Source organism: Neomonachus schauinslandi, chromosome 5 (genome assembly GCF_002201575.2).
Source record: "Neomonachus schauinslandi chromosome 5, ASM220157v2, whole genome shotgun sequence".
Taxonomy (NCBI): domain Eukaryota; kingdom Metazoa; phylum Chordata; class Mammalia; order Carnivora; family Phocidae; genus Neomonachus; species Neomonachus schauinslandi.
Genome location: NC_058407.1, coordinates 92,003,520 through 92,020,387, shown reverse-complemented (window position 1 = coordinate 92,020,387; position 16,868 = coordinate 92,003,520). Strand labels below are relative to the sequence as shown.

Sequence of the window (16,868 nt, the reverse complement as noted above, 5' to 3'; positions counted from 1 at the left end):
TTTTGGCAATCTGGAATCTTGAAGGAAAAAAAAAAGGGAGAACTGTTTTGGAATTACTCAAAGTTCCAAAAGCATTATCTAGAAATTCCTCTCACAGATGAAAAGGTATAGTTGAAGGGCTTAATGTACTTAATTTCACATTTTAAAAGGAACTAGTTCTTTTTTTTTTTTTTTAAAGATTTTATTCATTTATTTGAGAAGAGAATGAGATAGAGAGCATGAGAGGGGGGAGGGTCAGAGAGAGAGGCAGACTCCCTGCTGAGCAGGGAGCCCGACGTGGGACTCGATCCCGGGACTCCAGGATCATGACCTGAGCCGAAGGCAGTCGCCCAACCAACTGAGCCACCCAGGCACCCGGAACTAGTTCTTTTTTAATTACAGTAACGAATTCAGAGATATTAATTATGGGGTAGAATGCACACACTTCTGTGACTAGACGAAGAAAACATCAAAAACTTCTCACATGGAACATCAGGAGTGAAGCTCATCATGCTGCTCAAGAGCGAACAGCGTATCTCCCCCGTTCAGCCACTCTCCACTAAAACTACATTTCAAATACACATCACCAGTTTACCACAGAAGACCCGATCCTGAGGCGCCACAGTGTCACCAAGCCCCTGCAGCTAGGAGTCGGGAGGCTCCAGGACTGACTGGCCAGCAAGGAGAACACAGCACAGGGCAGATCAGAGCCTGCCACAACCAACCCCAAGGACGTGAGTGAGTGAGTGAGTGTGTGTGTGTGTGCATGTGTTGGAATTTTATTAGATCCCATACTACTTGAAATTATTGGCAAGCGAACTGAGGCTTACAAATCTCGTGACATAAAGGCTTTAAATGCAGTGATATGTGTTTTCACAGGATTTGACTTTTCTCTGGGGAGAACGTAGCAGCGAGGTAAAAACAGTTTAAGGAACGCCACCAAGGTTTCCAAAAGTCTTTTATAGGATTTGAAAAAATGGCTAAAATTTAATCCCAGAAGTTTAAGTGATTTTCAAACACTGGCAAATACACAATCACAGATCCCATCAGGCTTAACCTTGGTAGTGTTAAGGTAGCTGGAATGTCACAGGGCAGTCCCTCAGGAACAGCATGGCACACACGTCACCTTGGCCACTGAATAAGATAAGCAGCATCATGTGTTGTTCCTAGACTTATGAAATCTCTGAACATAGGCCCCTTTTCTCTCCAGAGAGAAAAAGGGAGGGAGGTAAAGGGTGCACCTGCACATGAGACTATAACCCAGACGACTTGTAATACTACCGGAGCTACTTACCAATGAAATCCACTGATTTGTCCAACCATGGCAAAATCTTCTCACAAAAGCTGTCATTCACAGGCACTCGCAAGAAGTGAGACTCGGGGATAAAGTCAGGCTTAGGACAGGTATTGCTGGCATTTAACACATAACCAATCCCATTCTGTTGCATCAGCTCCTATGGAGGGAAAGAGCAATTAAAGTGATTAACATACCAGCACAATCATTTTTGGAAGAGTAAAAGTTTAATGATAACAATTACTAGTTTCCTTGAAATCAGAGTTAATTCAATCGGTGAAATCCAAAAACCTAGCACAGGGACATTTAGAGACTTTAGTTTAAAGCAGAATTGTTTTTAAGGGCAAAAAAAAGGCTGTGTAAAATAGTATGCTTGAAGGGATGCCTGGGTGGCTCAGTAGGCTGAGCATCTGACTCTTGGTTTCAGCTCAGGTCATGATTTCAGGGTCATGAGATCGAGCCCGGCCGGTGTTAGGCTCCACAATCAGCAGGGGGTCTGCCTGCGAGTCTCTCCCGCTGCCCCTCCCCCAACTCTCTCGCATGCATGTGCACTCCCCCTCTCTCTCAAATAGGTAAATCTTGAAAATAAAGTAATATGCTTGAAGATCACGCATCATTAATATAATCAACTCTGTTATCTTCATTACTGAGAAGTGGAAGAACACAAAATAAAACCATGACAGTTTACTATCACTTTAGAGTATAGATAGGCACACACAACAAGAACATTTTCTTCCCAAACGGAACATGCTGGTTGTTCTCAAAGATAAAGTCCTAGGCAGTCCTGTGGCTCTGAATACTCTCTTTAAAAGACTGAATCTATTGCCTTTGCTTTAATTATCAGTTCTACACATTGACAACTTTTAAATATACATTCTCTTTAATTTCCCACCCATCTTTCCAACTACCTACTGGGTATCTCTGTTTGTATGTTTCTCAGGCCCTTCAAACTCACAATGTCAGAAACTCAACAAATTATATCTCCCTGTAACCCAAAGCTGGGTTTATGGTAATACCATCTACTCAGACACTTGAGCTAGAAAATATGATCGTGTCATTTCTCTTCCTTCACGACCCCCATCCGAATGGTTGCCAGATCCTTTTGGTATCCCTCTCCCATTTGTCCTCTCCTCTCTGCTGCCTGTCACTGCTCAGTCAGTGGGCAGCCACAACAAAAAAGCCACCAGGGAGCTCCTGAAGTTGTGATGCTTCATCTCTAAACCATATACTGAACAAAATCCAGAGTAACCAAACCTGGGCTAAGTGCTCTGCCCACACTTCAATGTCGTGTCGCCGCCTGCTCTTGTCCAAATCCCCCAATGTCACATGTACACCCAGCCCTCCCTGCTGCCGTTCACACCACTCCTGTGCTTCGTAGGCCCTGTTCCTCTTCCTGGTCACTCTCGTCCACTTTTCCGGCTTTGATGAAATTAACTTTACCGAAATTAGCTCCTTCCACTGACGCATAATTCACCATTCCATTCTCTGCCCTTCCAAAGTACTTTGTTCACCGAGCACACTGTTGTAATGAGCAGATAATTCTTGTCTCTCCTATTAAGTAATGAAGTAGTGAGACCTTGGACTGATTCGCACTTGTTTTTCTACCTTCAGCACCAGGTACCTAGTTGTACTCAATACGTGTTTGTTCAACCGACAGCCTGTCTACCATTTTCCAGGCAAGCCTACACAACCCCACTTCCTTTAGTTTGAAATGTTCTAAGCCTGAAATAATTCTCTTTTAAGCAACTCTGGTCATTTATTCCCTTTCTTGGAATGGTACCTCCTCTACAAAAGTTTTCCAACTACCTGAGAGACAGTTGGTCATTTTCTTCCTATTTTCCCTCCTGAAATATGCCAATTCTAAACCTCTTCGTTTACCACATCTGGCACAATAAATACATTTTACATAAAAGGTAGACTTAATAAATCCAAGTCATGTATGCAACCCTCTCTCAACTAGGAGATGATAATGTCAAGAAACAGCTTTGGGAACCAGGTGAGTTTCCTGGACTGACCCACTGACCCTGGCGCTGTGCCAGAGCCCCAGTCTTCTCATGTTCTCATTTGCTTCTGGGAGGTTCACAATCAGGCTGTGAAGATCTTAATGGTGTGTACTACAACTTTTCAGCTTTTGCACATGTAGCAAAGGTCACATTTGTTTTTCCACGCTGAGATTACTACCATTCGATCAACTGCAGTATCTCCCATGTAAGCACAGCAGCGGGTCACTGGAGTTAAGGAGCCTTTCAGGCCTTTCTTGCAATGGTCCTTAAGGAATCATTTTATAGGTCTTTCTCCTATCCACCAACAGGACTACAAATTAAAAGTGAAGGGAGGTAGTTACATCACTTTCCACCCAATTCAGTAATGAAGACCTAGAAGTTTCAGAAGATAACAGGCAGTTCTCACTAAAGACAAAACATGTTACAAGTATATAATGACTGTCAAACTTGATTTCCCCATAGGAAGAGTAATATACTTCTCACAAGTAATATACTTCTCACAATATACTTCTCATAACCTACAGTTTACAGAAATGGCCACTGAACCTAAATTCAATCAAAAAATATTTGTTGAGGGGCACCTGGGTGGCTCAGTCGTTAAGCGTCTGCCTTCGGCTCAGGTCATGATCCTGGGGTCCTGGGATCGAGCCCCACATCAGGCTCCCTGCTCAGTGGGAAGCCTGCTTCTCCCTCTCCCACTCCCCCTGCTTGTGTTCCCTCTCTCGCTGTGTCTCTCTCTGTCAAATAAATAAATAAAAGCTTTAAAAAAAAAAATTTGTTGAGCACCTTTGCTAGAGGCTTAATAATATAATGATATTATGGTACATAGTACATATTAATAAAATAATATCTACCAGAATAATATCTAACAGCTAATGAATCCCTACTATTTCCAAGTACCGGGCTGAACATTTAAATAGACTGTCTCTCGGGGATGTGGAGAAAAAGAAACCCTCCTACACTGTTGGTGGGAATGCTAACTGGGACAATCAGTCTAGAAAACAGTATGGAGTTTCCTCAAAAAGTTAAAACTAGAACTACGCTATGATCCAGTAATTGCACTACTGGGTATTTACCCAAATAATACAAGAACACTAATTCAAAGGCATACATGCATCCCTATGTTATAGCAGCATTATTTACAATAGCCAAATTATGGAAGTAGCCCAAGTGTCCATTGATAGATGAATGGATAAAGAAGATGTGGTATGTGTGTACACACACACACAATGGAATACTATTTGGCCATAAAGAAGAATGAAATCTTGCCATTTGCAACAACATGGAAGGAGCTAGCTTAGCATGTAATGCTAAGTGACATAAGTCAGAGAAAGACAAATACCATATGATTTCAACTTCTATGTGGAATCTAAGAAACAAACAAGCAAAGGGAAAAAAAAGACAAAGAAAGAAAGAAACTCTTAACTCTAGAGCATACATTGATGGTTACCAGAGGGGAGTGGGTGGGGGATGAGGGAAATAGGTGATAGGGATGAAGAAGTAAGTACACTTGTCGTGATGAGCACACTGGGTGATGTAGAGAAGTGCTAAGTCACTATAGCGCACAGCTGAAAGTAATAGAAAACACTGCATTTTAACTATACTGGAATTAAAATGAAAAACAATAATAAATACATAGATGGTCTCATTTAATCCTCGTACAACCACCCTCTGACGTGGGTACTATTATTATCCTCATTTTATTTTTTAAGATTTTTTTATTTGAGAGAGAGAGAGAGCATGAGGGGGGGAGGGTCAGAGGGAGAGGCAGACTCCCCGCTGAGCAGGGAGCCCAATGCGGGACTCCCGGGATCATGACCTGAGCCGAAGGCAGTCGCTTAACCAACTGAGCCACCCAGGCGCCCTATTATCCTCATTTTAAAAATGGGGAAACTGGGCACCTTGGGTGGCTCAGATGGTTAAGCGACTGCCTTCGGCTCAGGTCATGATCCCAGAGTCCTGGGATTGAGTCCTGCATCGGGCTCCCGGCTGAGTGGGGAGCCTGCTTCTCCCTCTGACCCTCTCCTCTCTCAGGCTGTTTCTCACTCACTCTCTCTAATAAATAAATAAAATAAAATCTTTTTTAAAAATGGGGAAACTGAGGTTTGGAGAGGTTGCATGTTTGCCAAGTCACACAGCTAGCAAGTGGTATAGAGTCAAATTCAAATCCAAGTACATTCATCTCCAGAATCTGTCCTGAGTCACCATGCTCTCATTCAAGTTAGGTGGAGCAACAAGGTAACTAGCCTACATACACACATCCTTTTTAACTAAATGAAGTCATATAAAGTTTAACTTCATTCTTTATGCCCTTTTCAACTATCGCTAATAAATTAGAAAGTAAAAGGGCACCACTCTGGCCATGAGCTTCTGCGAGGAGGCTTTCCGAGCCAGCAACTCAGGACACAGGTGAGGAGATGCAGTCAAGGTGTTTCTGTCGCCCTCTGCTTTCCCTTACTGTTCCGGCCGCTGCGGCCACAGGCATCACGGTGCTGGCCTCCGGGCCGCGTTGACATTGGCGTCTACCGCTGCACGGTGAGGACAGGCTGCCGGCGTGCCCGGTCCCTGCCCTCGTGCTCACAGCTGCCACACACCCAGCGCAGCAACCCCTTGACGCTGACACAGTGGACACATGAAGAGGATGCCCTTCGATAAGCCAGGCTCACAATGCTGTTGTAGCTCAATAAAGTATTTTTCACTTACAAAACAATGTACCATAATAGATGCATTTAAGGAGTTGCTTTGTGGGGTTTTTTAAGGTTTTTTTGGGGGGGGCAGTAATCTCTACACCCAATGTGGGGCTCGAACTCATGACCCTGAGATAAGAGTCACATGCTCTTCTGACTGAGCCCGCCGGATGCCCCAGCAGTTTTACTTTTAAACAACTGGCAAAAGGGGGAAAGGGGAAAAAGGCATTAATGTATTAAAACAGAGTGATGGTAAAATAATTTAAACACAAAATGAGAAAAAAGGAAATGATCTCAATGATAAACATAACTTGATTTATAAAAATTTTATAGCAAAAAAAATCTACTTAGATCAATTATCAGTTATTCCCCGAAATTCTTTTTGTAATACAATAGGACTTGATAAAACATGGCCAATTTTGAAATCAAAGAGGCAAACAAAAAAATCCTAAAATGTTACCATGTAATATTTAAATATGATTTGGCTACTAAATTAAACACAAAACATAATCTGGATTGGCAGTTACTACATCAGTGAAAAAGTCAGTTAAAGGAGGAAATCATTAAAAATGATACATACACACTCGAAACATTTTAATTTAAAACAAATAAATACAGGGGCACCTGGGTGGCTCAGTCGTTAAGCGTCTGCCTTCGGCTCAGGTCATGATCCCAGGGTCCTGGGATCGAGCCCCGCATCAGGCTCCCTGCTCCGCAGGAAGCCTGCTTCTCCCTCTCCCACTCCCCCTGCTTGTGTTCCCTCTCTCGCTGTGTCTCTCTCTGTCAAATAAATAAATAAATAAATAAATAAATAAATAAATAAAATAAAATAAAATAAAAAAAACAAATAAATACATTAATTCACTAATTTCTGATGCAGGACCATGCTTTTTTTTTTTGGTAGGAGTTAGCTGATTGGCATTCTTAAGCAAATCACAACCAAATGCATCTACTACTTAGAGTTTCCATTTCTTTGAAGAAGAGCAAAAACTTGTAGAACATCAGTACAGAATCCTGGATTATGACCCCCGGGTATTTTACAGTTGCTAGTTCTGCCCTAGTTTAGACAGAAAAAATATAAAGCAATTTGTTCTTCCGGAATCTTCCCGAAACATTTACCTCAGGTCATAGAAAAACAACTCTCTTCATTCCCTCATTCATATTTCATGGGTGTATGTAATATTTTAATTGATATGCACAATTATAATAACAAGGCCACTGGCCTAAACAGGTCTGAAAACAAACACCGTGCCTCCTGGTAAGCATCCTGTCCCAGTGGGAGAAGTAGACACGCCTCAGCAAAGAGCCTCAGGGTTGAGATGGCGGTGAATCTCTGAGGTCTGAAGTTTCATGTAGCTATACACACTATTAACTTGCTCTCCTGCTTATTTTTACAAATGTATATATACGTGGCTGAGAGGGCATCTTAGTCAATGTTTCTGACTAGAACTGGAATGGAACTATAATTGTGAAGAATGGGTCTGTTTTACAGAATAATGATTGCTTTTATTCACAGATGAATGTCAATGACTTCTTACTATGTTATAAAGAGATATTTATGGAATTCATTCCGTTTTTAGTATGTTGTATAAAACCTACACAACTGAATATTACTGTGTCCCATAATTAAACATCACAGTCTGTAAGCTTCCAGAGGACACTTGTTATGCTGTTTAATATTTAGCTCAACTTTGCACTAAGTCTGCTAACATATGCTTTCTACTGACAAAATAATCTTCCCTGGCCTACAAATACCCTTCCAACACCTTGGCCTCTCAGTTCTTTGAACTTCTCACCTTGACCACTCACTGAGACCTGGTCTGGCCTCGGTCATTGCCAACAACCAGCAACCAGCCCTAATCTCGACCTTACACACCCCACTCTTGGACTGTTCCTCTTCTCCTTCCGGCCTGCTGTCTCTGATACCAGCACTCTTGGAATCCTTCGATTCCCCAGGATCTACACGTCGCTGATCCCACCTCCTTTTCTCTCTGTCCTTGATCCTCATGTCGTCTGCCTGCCTTGCTCAAGTGAAATTCTGCAGTCATTATAAACCACTTCCTTGCATCCACCTTCCTTTGTCCCACTATGGCTTCTTCACACTCACTCGGCAAGAATGCAGCTCTGGGTAAATCTAGTTCTCCACCTGGTCTGCGTCTCTACCACCCATGCAGCTGAACACAGCCAGGGAAAAATGCTCAACAATGCTGCTCAGATTCACATCGATTCACACTCCTCAGCAATCATTTTATTTCCCTAGTCCCTTCACTTTCCCTCTCTCCTAGACGCCATTCCACCCCTTTCCCTTTTTCTTCAAATGCTCTATGTATCCCTTTATCCTCACTCTCAGTCGATGGATGATCTTGTTTTCTGTGACACTGAAAAATGTGAAACAGAAGCAAATTTGTATAAATTTCCACTAACTACATTTACCTTTCTAGCAGCACATGCACCTGTATGCTCGGCCTTCCCCTCCTGCGGCATAGATGAACTCAGTGTGGCAGGAATAATTAAAAGTCTATGGGTACTGGCCCCAGAAAAACCAGAGCACCACCCAGCACGTGACCATTCATGACCTGCATGATCTTGGACAGGTTGTGTAATCTCACTCAGCTTTAGTTTCCTCACCTGTAAAATAGGGCTAATGATGTCTATTTTGTAAAGCTATATGAGGACAAAATAAGTGGCACATAATATAAGAGTCTCATTAAACGTTCATTCCCTTACTTTGTCTTAATTTAAAATATAGCTTGTGGGAATGTAAATTGGTACAGATACTATGTTAAGCAGTATGGAGGTTCCTCAAAATATCAGAAATAAAACTACCATATGGTCCAACAAGTCCACTTCTGAGTATATATCTGCAGGAAATGAAAACACTAACTTGAAGAGATACATGCACCTCCATGTTCACTGCAGCATTATTTAGTCAAGATATGGAAGCAACCTAAGTGGCTCATCGACTGACAACTGGATAAAGATGTGGTATATGTACACAATGCAGTGTTACTCAGCCATAAGAAAAGAATGAGATCTTGCCATCTGCGACAACATGGATGAACCCTGAGGACATTATGCCAAGTGAGAGAAGTCAGAGAAAGACAAATACTGTATGATATCACATGTGGAATCTAAAGGAATCTAATCTACTCACAGATACAGAGAACATATTGGGGGGGATGGGTGAAGGTGGTCAGAAGGGACAAACTTCCAGTAATAAAATAAACCACTACAGCATAGTGGCTGTAGTTCATAATTCTGTATTGTATATTTGAAAGTTGCTAAGAGTTCTCATCACAAGAAAAAAAATTATAACTGTGTGGTGACAGAAGTTAACTAGACTTACTGTGATCATTTTATAATACATACAAATATCAAATCATGTTGTATACTTGAAACTTTATATATGTCAATTACATCTCATTAAAAAATAGCTTATATATCATACAGTATATGAATTATGTCTCAAAAAGCTGCCCCCCCCCCCCCAAACAAGTCATGTACATTTTTCACTAATTCAAACTGTCTTCTCCTCATTAGACTTAAGTAGGTCACTCACACTGAATATAGCAGGCTGGGTATAAAAGGGTTCATCTGCAAAGTAGAAGAGACTGCCCCTTAAGAATTTAAAAAATGGATTCCGGCTTCAATATACAATTAAGAAAACTTTCAAAAATGACTTTTTCTAGTCAAAAAACAAATCTTTATTTTATTATTTTATTATTACTTATGATTTCCATTCACAATTCTTTCCCTTTAAAAGTTTCTCTCTGGGGCGCCTGGGTGGCTCAGTCATTAAGCGTCTGCCTTCGGCTCATGATCCCAGGGTCCTGGGATCGAGCCCCGCGTCGGGCTCCCTGCTCTGCAGGAAGCCTGCTTCTCCCTCTCCCACTCCCCCTGCTTGTGTTCCCTCTCTCACTGTGTCTCTCTGTCAAATAAATTAAAAAAAAAAAAAAAAAACCTTTAAAAGTTTCTCTCTCCTAAACCATGAAATGAACTTTGCCCTGTAGTTGGACTAATTCCTAATAGGGGTTCTATAATCTGTGGAGCAGTATATGGGATACAGATTGATATATCGCCTTAATAGAACTGCTCTATTTATCAAGTTTCCCATGTTCAGCTAGACTGAGGAGAGCGATCACATTAAATCACCACAGACATCACAATTCTAGATAACGGATTTGTAATTTTTCTTTCTGAAGTCAATTCAATAAATAATTTTGCATTTGCCACTCCTTTTGCCTTCAAAACTGACCTTAAGTCCTACTTCCTCCGTCCAGCCTTCCTCGACCACACCCACTGTATCCAGCACTCACCCTAGCAGCTCCTACACTTGGCCTCTTGCTGACAGTAATCAGGGTCCCTACAGACCAGGAACTGTCCTTGGTGCTTGGCACACGTCACTTCATTTGAACTTCACATGAACACTACAAGGCAGGAATCATTACGGTTTGTAGGTGTTGTAGGTGAAGAAGCCCAGATTCGGCCACTTGGCTGACGTGATGCAGCTGGTCAGGCGGAGCCCTGGGACGCAGGACTGCCCAGCTCTGAGGCCAGCTCTCCACCGCGAGCCACGCTGCCTTGCCGGAGGGAGTTCCACCGTCAGTCAGCCTGTCTTGTGCATCACTGCGGAATGAACAGGCCTTGTCTAACCAACTTGCACACTGTGTGGTGTATGTGTACTGATAACTTGGATCTTTTGTCTTCCTAGACCATACGGAAATCCAGTATTGTGTGTCTAGGCTAACTCCGGCAAGAAAACCAGAGAGAGGGCAGGCGGACCGACCAGGGAGCACAGGAAAACCTTGTGCCTGTTAGAAGAGCGAATGAGCAACAGTGAGCTCGCCCACAGCACACTGTTTACACGGGGAGGGAGGACGGCCAGAGCGCCTCAGGGAAGAAGCCGCCCTCACTGCAGACCCGGCTCCGGCTCCGGCTTAGATACTGGCGACACGTAGTTCCATCATCTGTTTCATGTCTTTCAGTGTGAAACAAAAGTTTCTATTGGAAACGTTAAGTGATAAGGCAGAAAAAAATCAAGAATCTTTAGTCTTTCACATAGTAACTGGAGATTCTTGCTCAAATCCTGCTCCGCTCAGATGCAAACTGGGCATCAGTAAACTACTTTTAGTACAATGAGCCATTCCTGTTCCAGCCCTCGTACCAAGACTAGAAAATAAAAGAACAGACTGTGAGAAACAAAAGTATAGTCGTGAGGGAAAAAGAAACTGAGAGTATCCTTTTTGCTACCAATAACTTCTTACGGTCTTTTACAGAAGAGCCATGCCCTTGAAACCAGAGTAAAATGAATACATGTTGAAAGCATTAACCTACACTGTCCACTGTGGTAGCCAGAAGCCACAGGAAGCTACTGAGCACCTGAAATGTGCAGTGAGTATAATATACACCGGATTTTAAAGACTTAGTACAAAAAAATATAGCAGTAGTTTTTCTACACTGATTGCACACTGAAATGCTAGATATGCTGTGATAAATAAAATGTTATCAAAATTAATTTCACCAGGGTGCCTGGGTGGCTTAGTCAGTTAAGCATCCACTCTTGGTTTCGGCTCAGGTTGTGATCTCAGGGTGGTAAGATCAAGCCCCGCATCGGGCCCCCACTCTCAGTGTGGAGTCTGCTTGAGTTTCTCTCTCTCTCTGCCCCTCTCCTCCATTCTCCTGTGCTCTCTCAAATAAATAAATAAATCTTTAAAAAAAAATTTCACCTGTTCCATTTTACTTTTTTAATAAGGCTACTGGAACATTTTAAATTAAGTATGTGGCTACATTACATTTCTAGTGGGCAGTGCTGGTATAGAATATGCTGTAGGAAAACCAGGGAAAGAAAATCTCAGCAGTGATTTGTCAGTCCTTCATAACAGCCTATTACAGAGAGTTCTATCTTCCAGAAGATGGGTATTTCTGGTCTTACATAAACATAGGACTTAAAGCCAGAATAGCAGCTTGAGTTTGAGGATGATTTCTTGCCACTGAGCACATGACTTCCCAGTCACAAAATTTTGGGTAAGTGGCAATGACCCAGGGTCAACCTACCTCCTAATATGAGGGTTAAATGCAATAATATAAAGAGCCTAGCATTTTAAATGGTAAATAGTATGATCCTCCTAAGAAAATTTCTGTGACATGCTTTCAAAACATTTTGGTGGCACTTTATTAAAAAAAAACAAGTAATAAAATTAGTGGTCTTATAGTTGCTATTTTTAAAGACTTCAGCTTCTAAATTCTAATTTTAAAAAAATGTACTATTAGGAAAGATTATAAGGGGCAGCCACCCAGGCGACTGCCTTCGGCTCAGGTCATGATCCTGGAGTCCCGGGATCAAGTCCCACATCGGGCTCCCTGCTCAGTGGGGAGTCTGCTTCTCCCTCTGACCCCCCCTGCAATGCTCTCTCACTCTCTCATTCTCGCTCTCTCTCAAATAAATAAATAAATAAATAAAATCTAAAAAAAGAAAAAGGGAAAATTATAAAATCTTCATCTTTGGAGATCTTCAGGAAGAGAAGAAGCATATTACTTCTCCTGTAAAGTTTAAATCAGAGAGCTGAGCCGAAAGATCAGTTCAAGCTATCCTAAAATAGAGGCACACCGGGTCCCAAAATTCATCTGCTGGGTGATGTTGTGGAATTCATCTAATATTTCTGGAATAGCAGCTTCCTCATTTATCAAAGAAAGAAGACTGACTATATGATCACTAAAATCCCATTCAGTGCTTCGACTCTTCTCAACAATGAATCCAGGTCAATATGAGTTTCTACTCACCGCTTTCAAAGCATGCTGACTTCTCACCATTCTCTAATCCATACATCTGTCTCAAAGAAGTTTCCAGACAATCTTCCACAGAAACTCCTTGCCCAAGTTGTTTTCCCATGAACTTCCATAAATCCACTCCTCCCCTTACACCCACCCTCCTCCCAATGCATCTGTGGATGTATCCTGTGCAGTATATTCTGAGAAGCCAATTAAAGGAGGAAAAAAAACCACGCTTTCCCCCATCCTCAACTCCAGAGTCCAGTTTAACTGCTCTCACCTTGCAGGCACTCACAGAGTTATTAACTGACACACTTGTTAAACCTGCAAACAGTACATAGCAAAAATGTGCCATTTAATGTAATGTCAAAAGCAACAAAAGTGATCTATACTGCAATTATTTGTAAAAAGCACCTGCTGACTGGTTAGTTTTCTGTTTTGTTTTGTTTTAACTGGGGTGTAATTCTGAACAGGATTCTTAACTAGGAATTTTATTTCATTTTCTGATTGAGTTTTAACTAAAGCATCTTCAGCTTTGCCCCAGGGATGCATGTGACTCTAGGAAATTAATTTTGCTTTCTGTGACATAGTCTGCTTATCTTTAAAAGAGAATTAATAATAATCACATGTTCAAAGGAACTGGGACTCCACCAGAAAAGGCTCAATACAAGTATAAACTATCAATTTTCAAATATCTCACCATAAAAGCAGACGTATTAATAACAGTATTGAGGCAAAATTTTAGAGAGGCAGGAGTTTTTAAAACAAAAAAGAGAAATGAAAGAATGCCTCATCGCTGCCCAACGGTAGGGTATTTTTGCTTTTCACATGCTAACGCAAGCCAATGTGGAAGCTAGTTTTATGGTCAGCGCAATTCTTTCAGTTACCCAAGAAGAAAATGTTAAGGTATCGCCCCTCCTACAGGAAAGTGGCACCTGTAAATCACCAACAGGTGAATTAACATCTTTGATTGCTTTTTCAATTACAGGTGGTGTAAAAAAGAGTTTTTTTAAGAGGAAAAACCACTCTTCTGGGCAGTGAGAAGCCCAGTTCCCACCACTACTGGTTAAGACCATATGAGCTGTGGAGGCAGACAGAGCTGAGTTCTACTACTGTTACCGCTCGTACCATCAGATACTCAATGGTTCCAATATGGGTTCCTTTGGTAGGCACACCATGTTCAGTATGGCCCACATCCTTTGCAGCGAGAATCCATGCTCTTCCCTCTTCTCAGTGAAACTGCTCCAGCGAGCCTCTGACAGGGGAGCCTGAAATGCATGCCCTTAGCCCTGGCCTCACCATCTTATTCCCACCCCCCATCCCTCCGGCCAGAGGTCCTTCCTCAATCCAAGCCCAACTCGAGTCCCTTTCTAGTGTGCCTCAGTAAATACATTTCTAAATGTGAAATAATCTAAGAAGCCTTAGCCTTCCTGAGTGTGCCCAATTACTACAATAGAACAATTAATACGCTAAGAAAATAAGGCTAAACTTCTGAAAAATCCTGTCCTATCCCAGGTCTCCTGGACCTTCGAGGAACAAGCCAATATGACAACAGATTAGGTTTCTTGTGGCAATCAATAACATCAAACAAAATAGCCCTCCAGAAGATAACCCAACCAACTGCTTGCAGGGAGTCACACTGAGCATGGTGTACTTCCTTTCTGGAAGCAGCATGTGCCTAAAATGACAGCGAACAGGCAATCACAGTTTCTCCAGCTACTAACAAGAAACCCTGCAGTGAAGGATGTTTTCAAAGCACCCACCTTGTTGAGGACATCTCGCTGGCAGCCAAGATAAAGATTGGGAAGAATTCGGGTTGGCCCGATGTTGGCAACAGGTAGGCAAGGCTGAGAAATGCAGGTAGGGACTAGAGCAGATTTTCCTTCACAGAGGCCAGGGAAACAACGGGAGAACTCTGCAAACCCACCTAAGAATAAACATCATAAAATTAGGCCATATACAAAGATAAAAATCAGCCCTCCATGAACTGCTCAAACAAAACAGTTTAAAAAGCAAAATCAGGGGCACCTGGGTGGCTCAGATGTTAAACGTCTGCCTTCCGCTCAGGTTGTGATCTCTGGGTCCTGGGATCAAGCCCCACGTCGGGCTCCCCGCTCAGTGGGGAGCCTGCTTCTCCCTCTGCCCCTCCCCCTGCTCGTGCTCTCTCTCTCCCCCAAATGAATAAAATCTTAAAAAAAAAAAAAAGCAAAAGCAAATCCCACAGATGTAAGTGAGCACCCCTACACACATACTGCTGCCCACAGTCACCAACTGCTAAGTACGGTGCACAGCCCGGCACCGAGCCTTAGCTTACGGGGCCACGAGAGGGAGATGTGGCCGTGAGGACACTTGGAAGGACTCCTCTCTTTCTCTCTCGCTCTCCAACATCACATACCCTACATTTCCTCCTGGCTCCCCACCCCCCAAAGGAATGATTTTCTGTGGAACTTAAAGGGAATTTAAAATAAGTAGCAAATAACCAAGCCAAGACAAATATTCACAGGAGCAAAATGAGGATATTTAAAAAAAAAACCCGTGAACTGAGGCCAGATGTTATTTCATCAAAATAAAATTGATCAATTAAAAATTCTTTCTAGAATTAACTTTAAATCTTCCTACTATATAGGTTTTTTTTTTATTTCATAGGTATCACAAACATATGCACCCCTACTCTTGCAAACAGCCTCCACATCAAGCCCTTGAAATTCCTGGACCATTAATTAAGGTTCCCATAATTACCACGGATTCCTGGGCTCCGCAGTTCATTTTGCTGAGCACTATGAAGAAGTGGTGACAGACCCTAACTGCTTAGGGGACATGAAGGCCTCGTGACAAGATTCTTAGACCCAGAAGAACCCCGTTTTTCCTAGTCTAGTCCTTACAGTGATCTGCTCTATGACCTTCATTAAGTCACAATTTTGCCATTTCGTAATGAAGAGAAATCTGTCCAGACACAGGAGGCACACTCACCTCCTCTGGAAAAGAAAAAATGAGTAGGGTCTTCCCTGGGTTTTCCAATCTAAACACTCCTTGCTATCCAAACCCAAACCCAGAACCTAAAGATTCTGATAAATTTTCAGATAAATCCCCTGCTAGCCAAACCCTTACTACTTGTCAGGAAGCAAAGAGATTGGATCACAGGAAATACTTGTATATTTTTAGTACTATTTAATTAAAAAACAATTAACACGTTATTAGGAGACAGGGCAGCCCCTACTTTTACCTCTTTAATCAAGCCTTAAACAAGATACTAAAATCTTTTAATATTTATCTTCGGATCCTTGAGTTACATTCTATTAGTCTTCAGTCCACTTCCAGAAGCATACAAAACACGCCCTCAAAAACTGCAGATGCGCAAGGAGCTGGGAGGGGACAGTGTCATCCCTTCTGTCCCCAGCTAATTGTTCAGCTACATCTTGTTAGGATTCACCAGGGACACAAAGGGAAAAAAGCAATGTTTCTCAGGTTATATTTCCTAAAGTGTGCGCCAAAGCACTGGGGTCCTGCAGGAAGCTAACAGATGAGATACTGGTCCAAAAAGTAAGGGGAGTGGGGTACCTGGGTGGCTCAGTCGTTAAGCGTCTGCCTTCGGCTCAGGTCATGATCCTAGGGTCCGGGGATCGAGCCCCGCATCGGGCTCCCTGCTCCGTGGGAAGCCTGCTTCTCCCTCTCCCACTCCCCCTGCTTGTGTTCCCTCTCTCGCTGTCTCTCTCTCTGTCAAATAAATAAATAAATTCTTAAAAAAAAAAAAAAAAAAGGGAAGTACTGCATATCCTACCTCCCTGGGAGAATCACAGTGCACATTAGCATATTAAAGGCTCCAAAAAATATCTCCAAAAAAACAAGCTTAATTTAACTCAAATAAGTTTGGGAAACTTATTTGACCATGGCCTGACCCCTGCCATTTCCCCCACTAAAATCTTTTAATAGCTAGGGCAACTCATACTTAAGGAAATGCTACACTAGGGCCACCACTCCAAGTACTGAGATGGAGTCAGTCAGAATTCCTACACCCATGAGCATGACCGACTGTCAATCTCAAGAAAGGGGTCAGCCTATATTGGCCTATGTATATGAGGGTCATGGACTAGGATTTATAATTTTGCTCCTATTAGTGTTCTGTTCTTTTTCAGTCTA

At 42.3% G+C, this 16,868-nt stretch overlaps 1 protein-coding gene across 3 annotated transcripts in view; it reads right to left on the bottom strand.

The window, feature by feature from the left end:
• DUSP16 (dual specificity phosphatase 16) overlaps positions 1-16,868 on the bottom strand; it is a 95,629-nt gene that overhangs the window by 7,641 nt on the left and 71,120 nt on the right. For all 3 annotated transcript variants that reach the window (XM_021690527.2, XM_021690526.2, XM_021690528.2), the window contains 2 exons: positions 14,495-14,658; positions 1,274-1,433 (listed from right to left, as the gene is read on the bottom strand). In XM_021690527.2, coding sequence (XP_021546202.1) covers positions 1,274-1,433; positions 14,495-14,658 — 324 coding nt within the window. The remainder of the gene's footprint in view (positions 1-1,273; positions 1,434-14,494; positions 14,659-16,868) is intronic.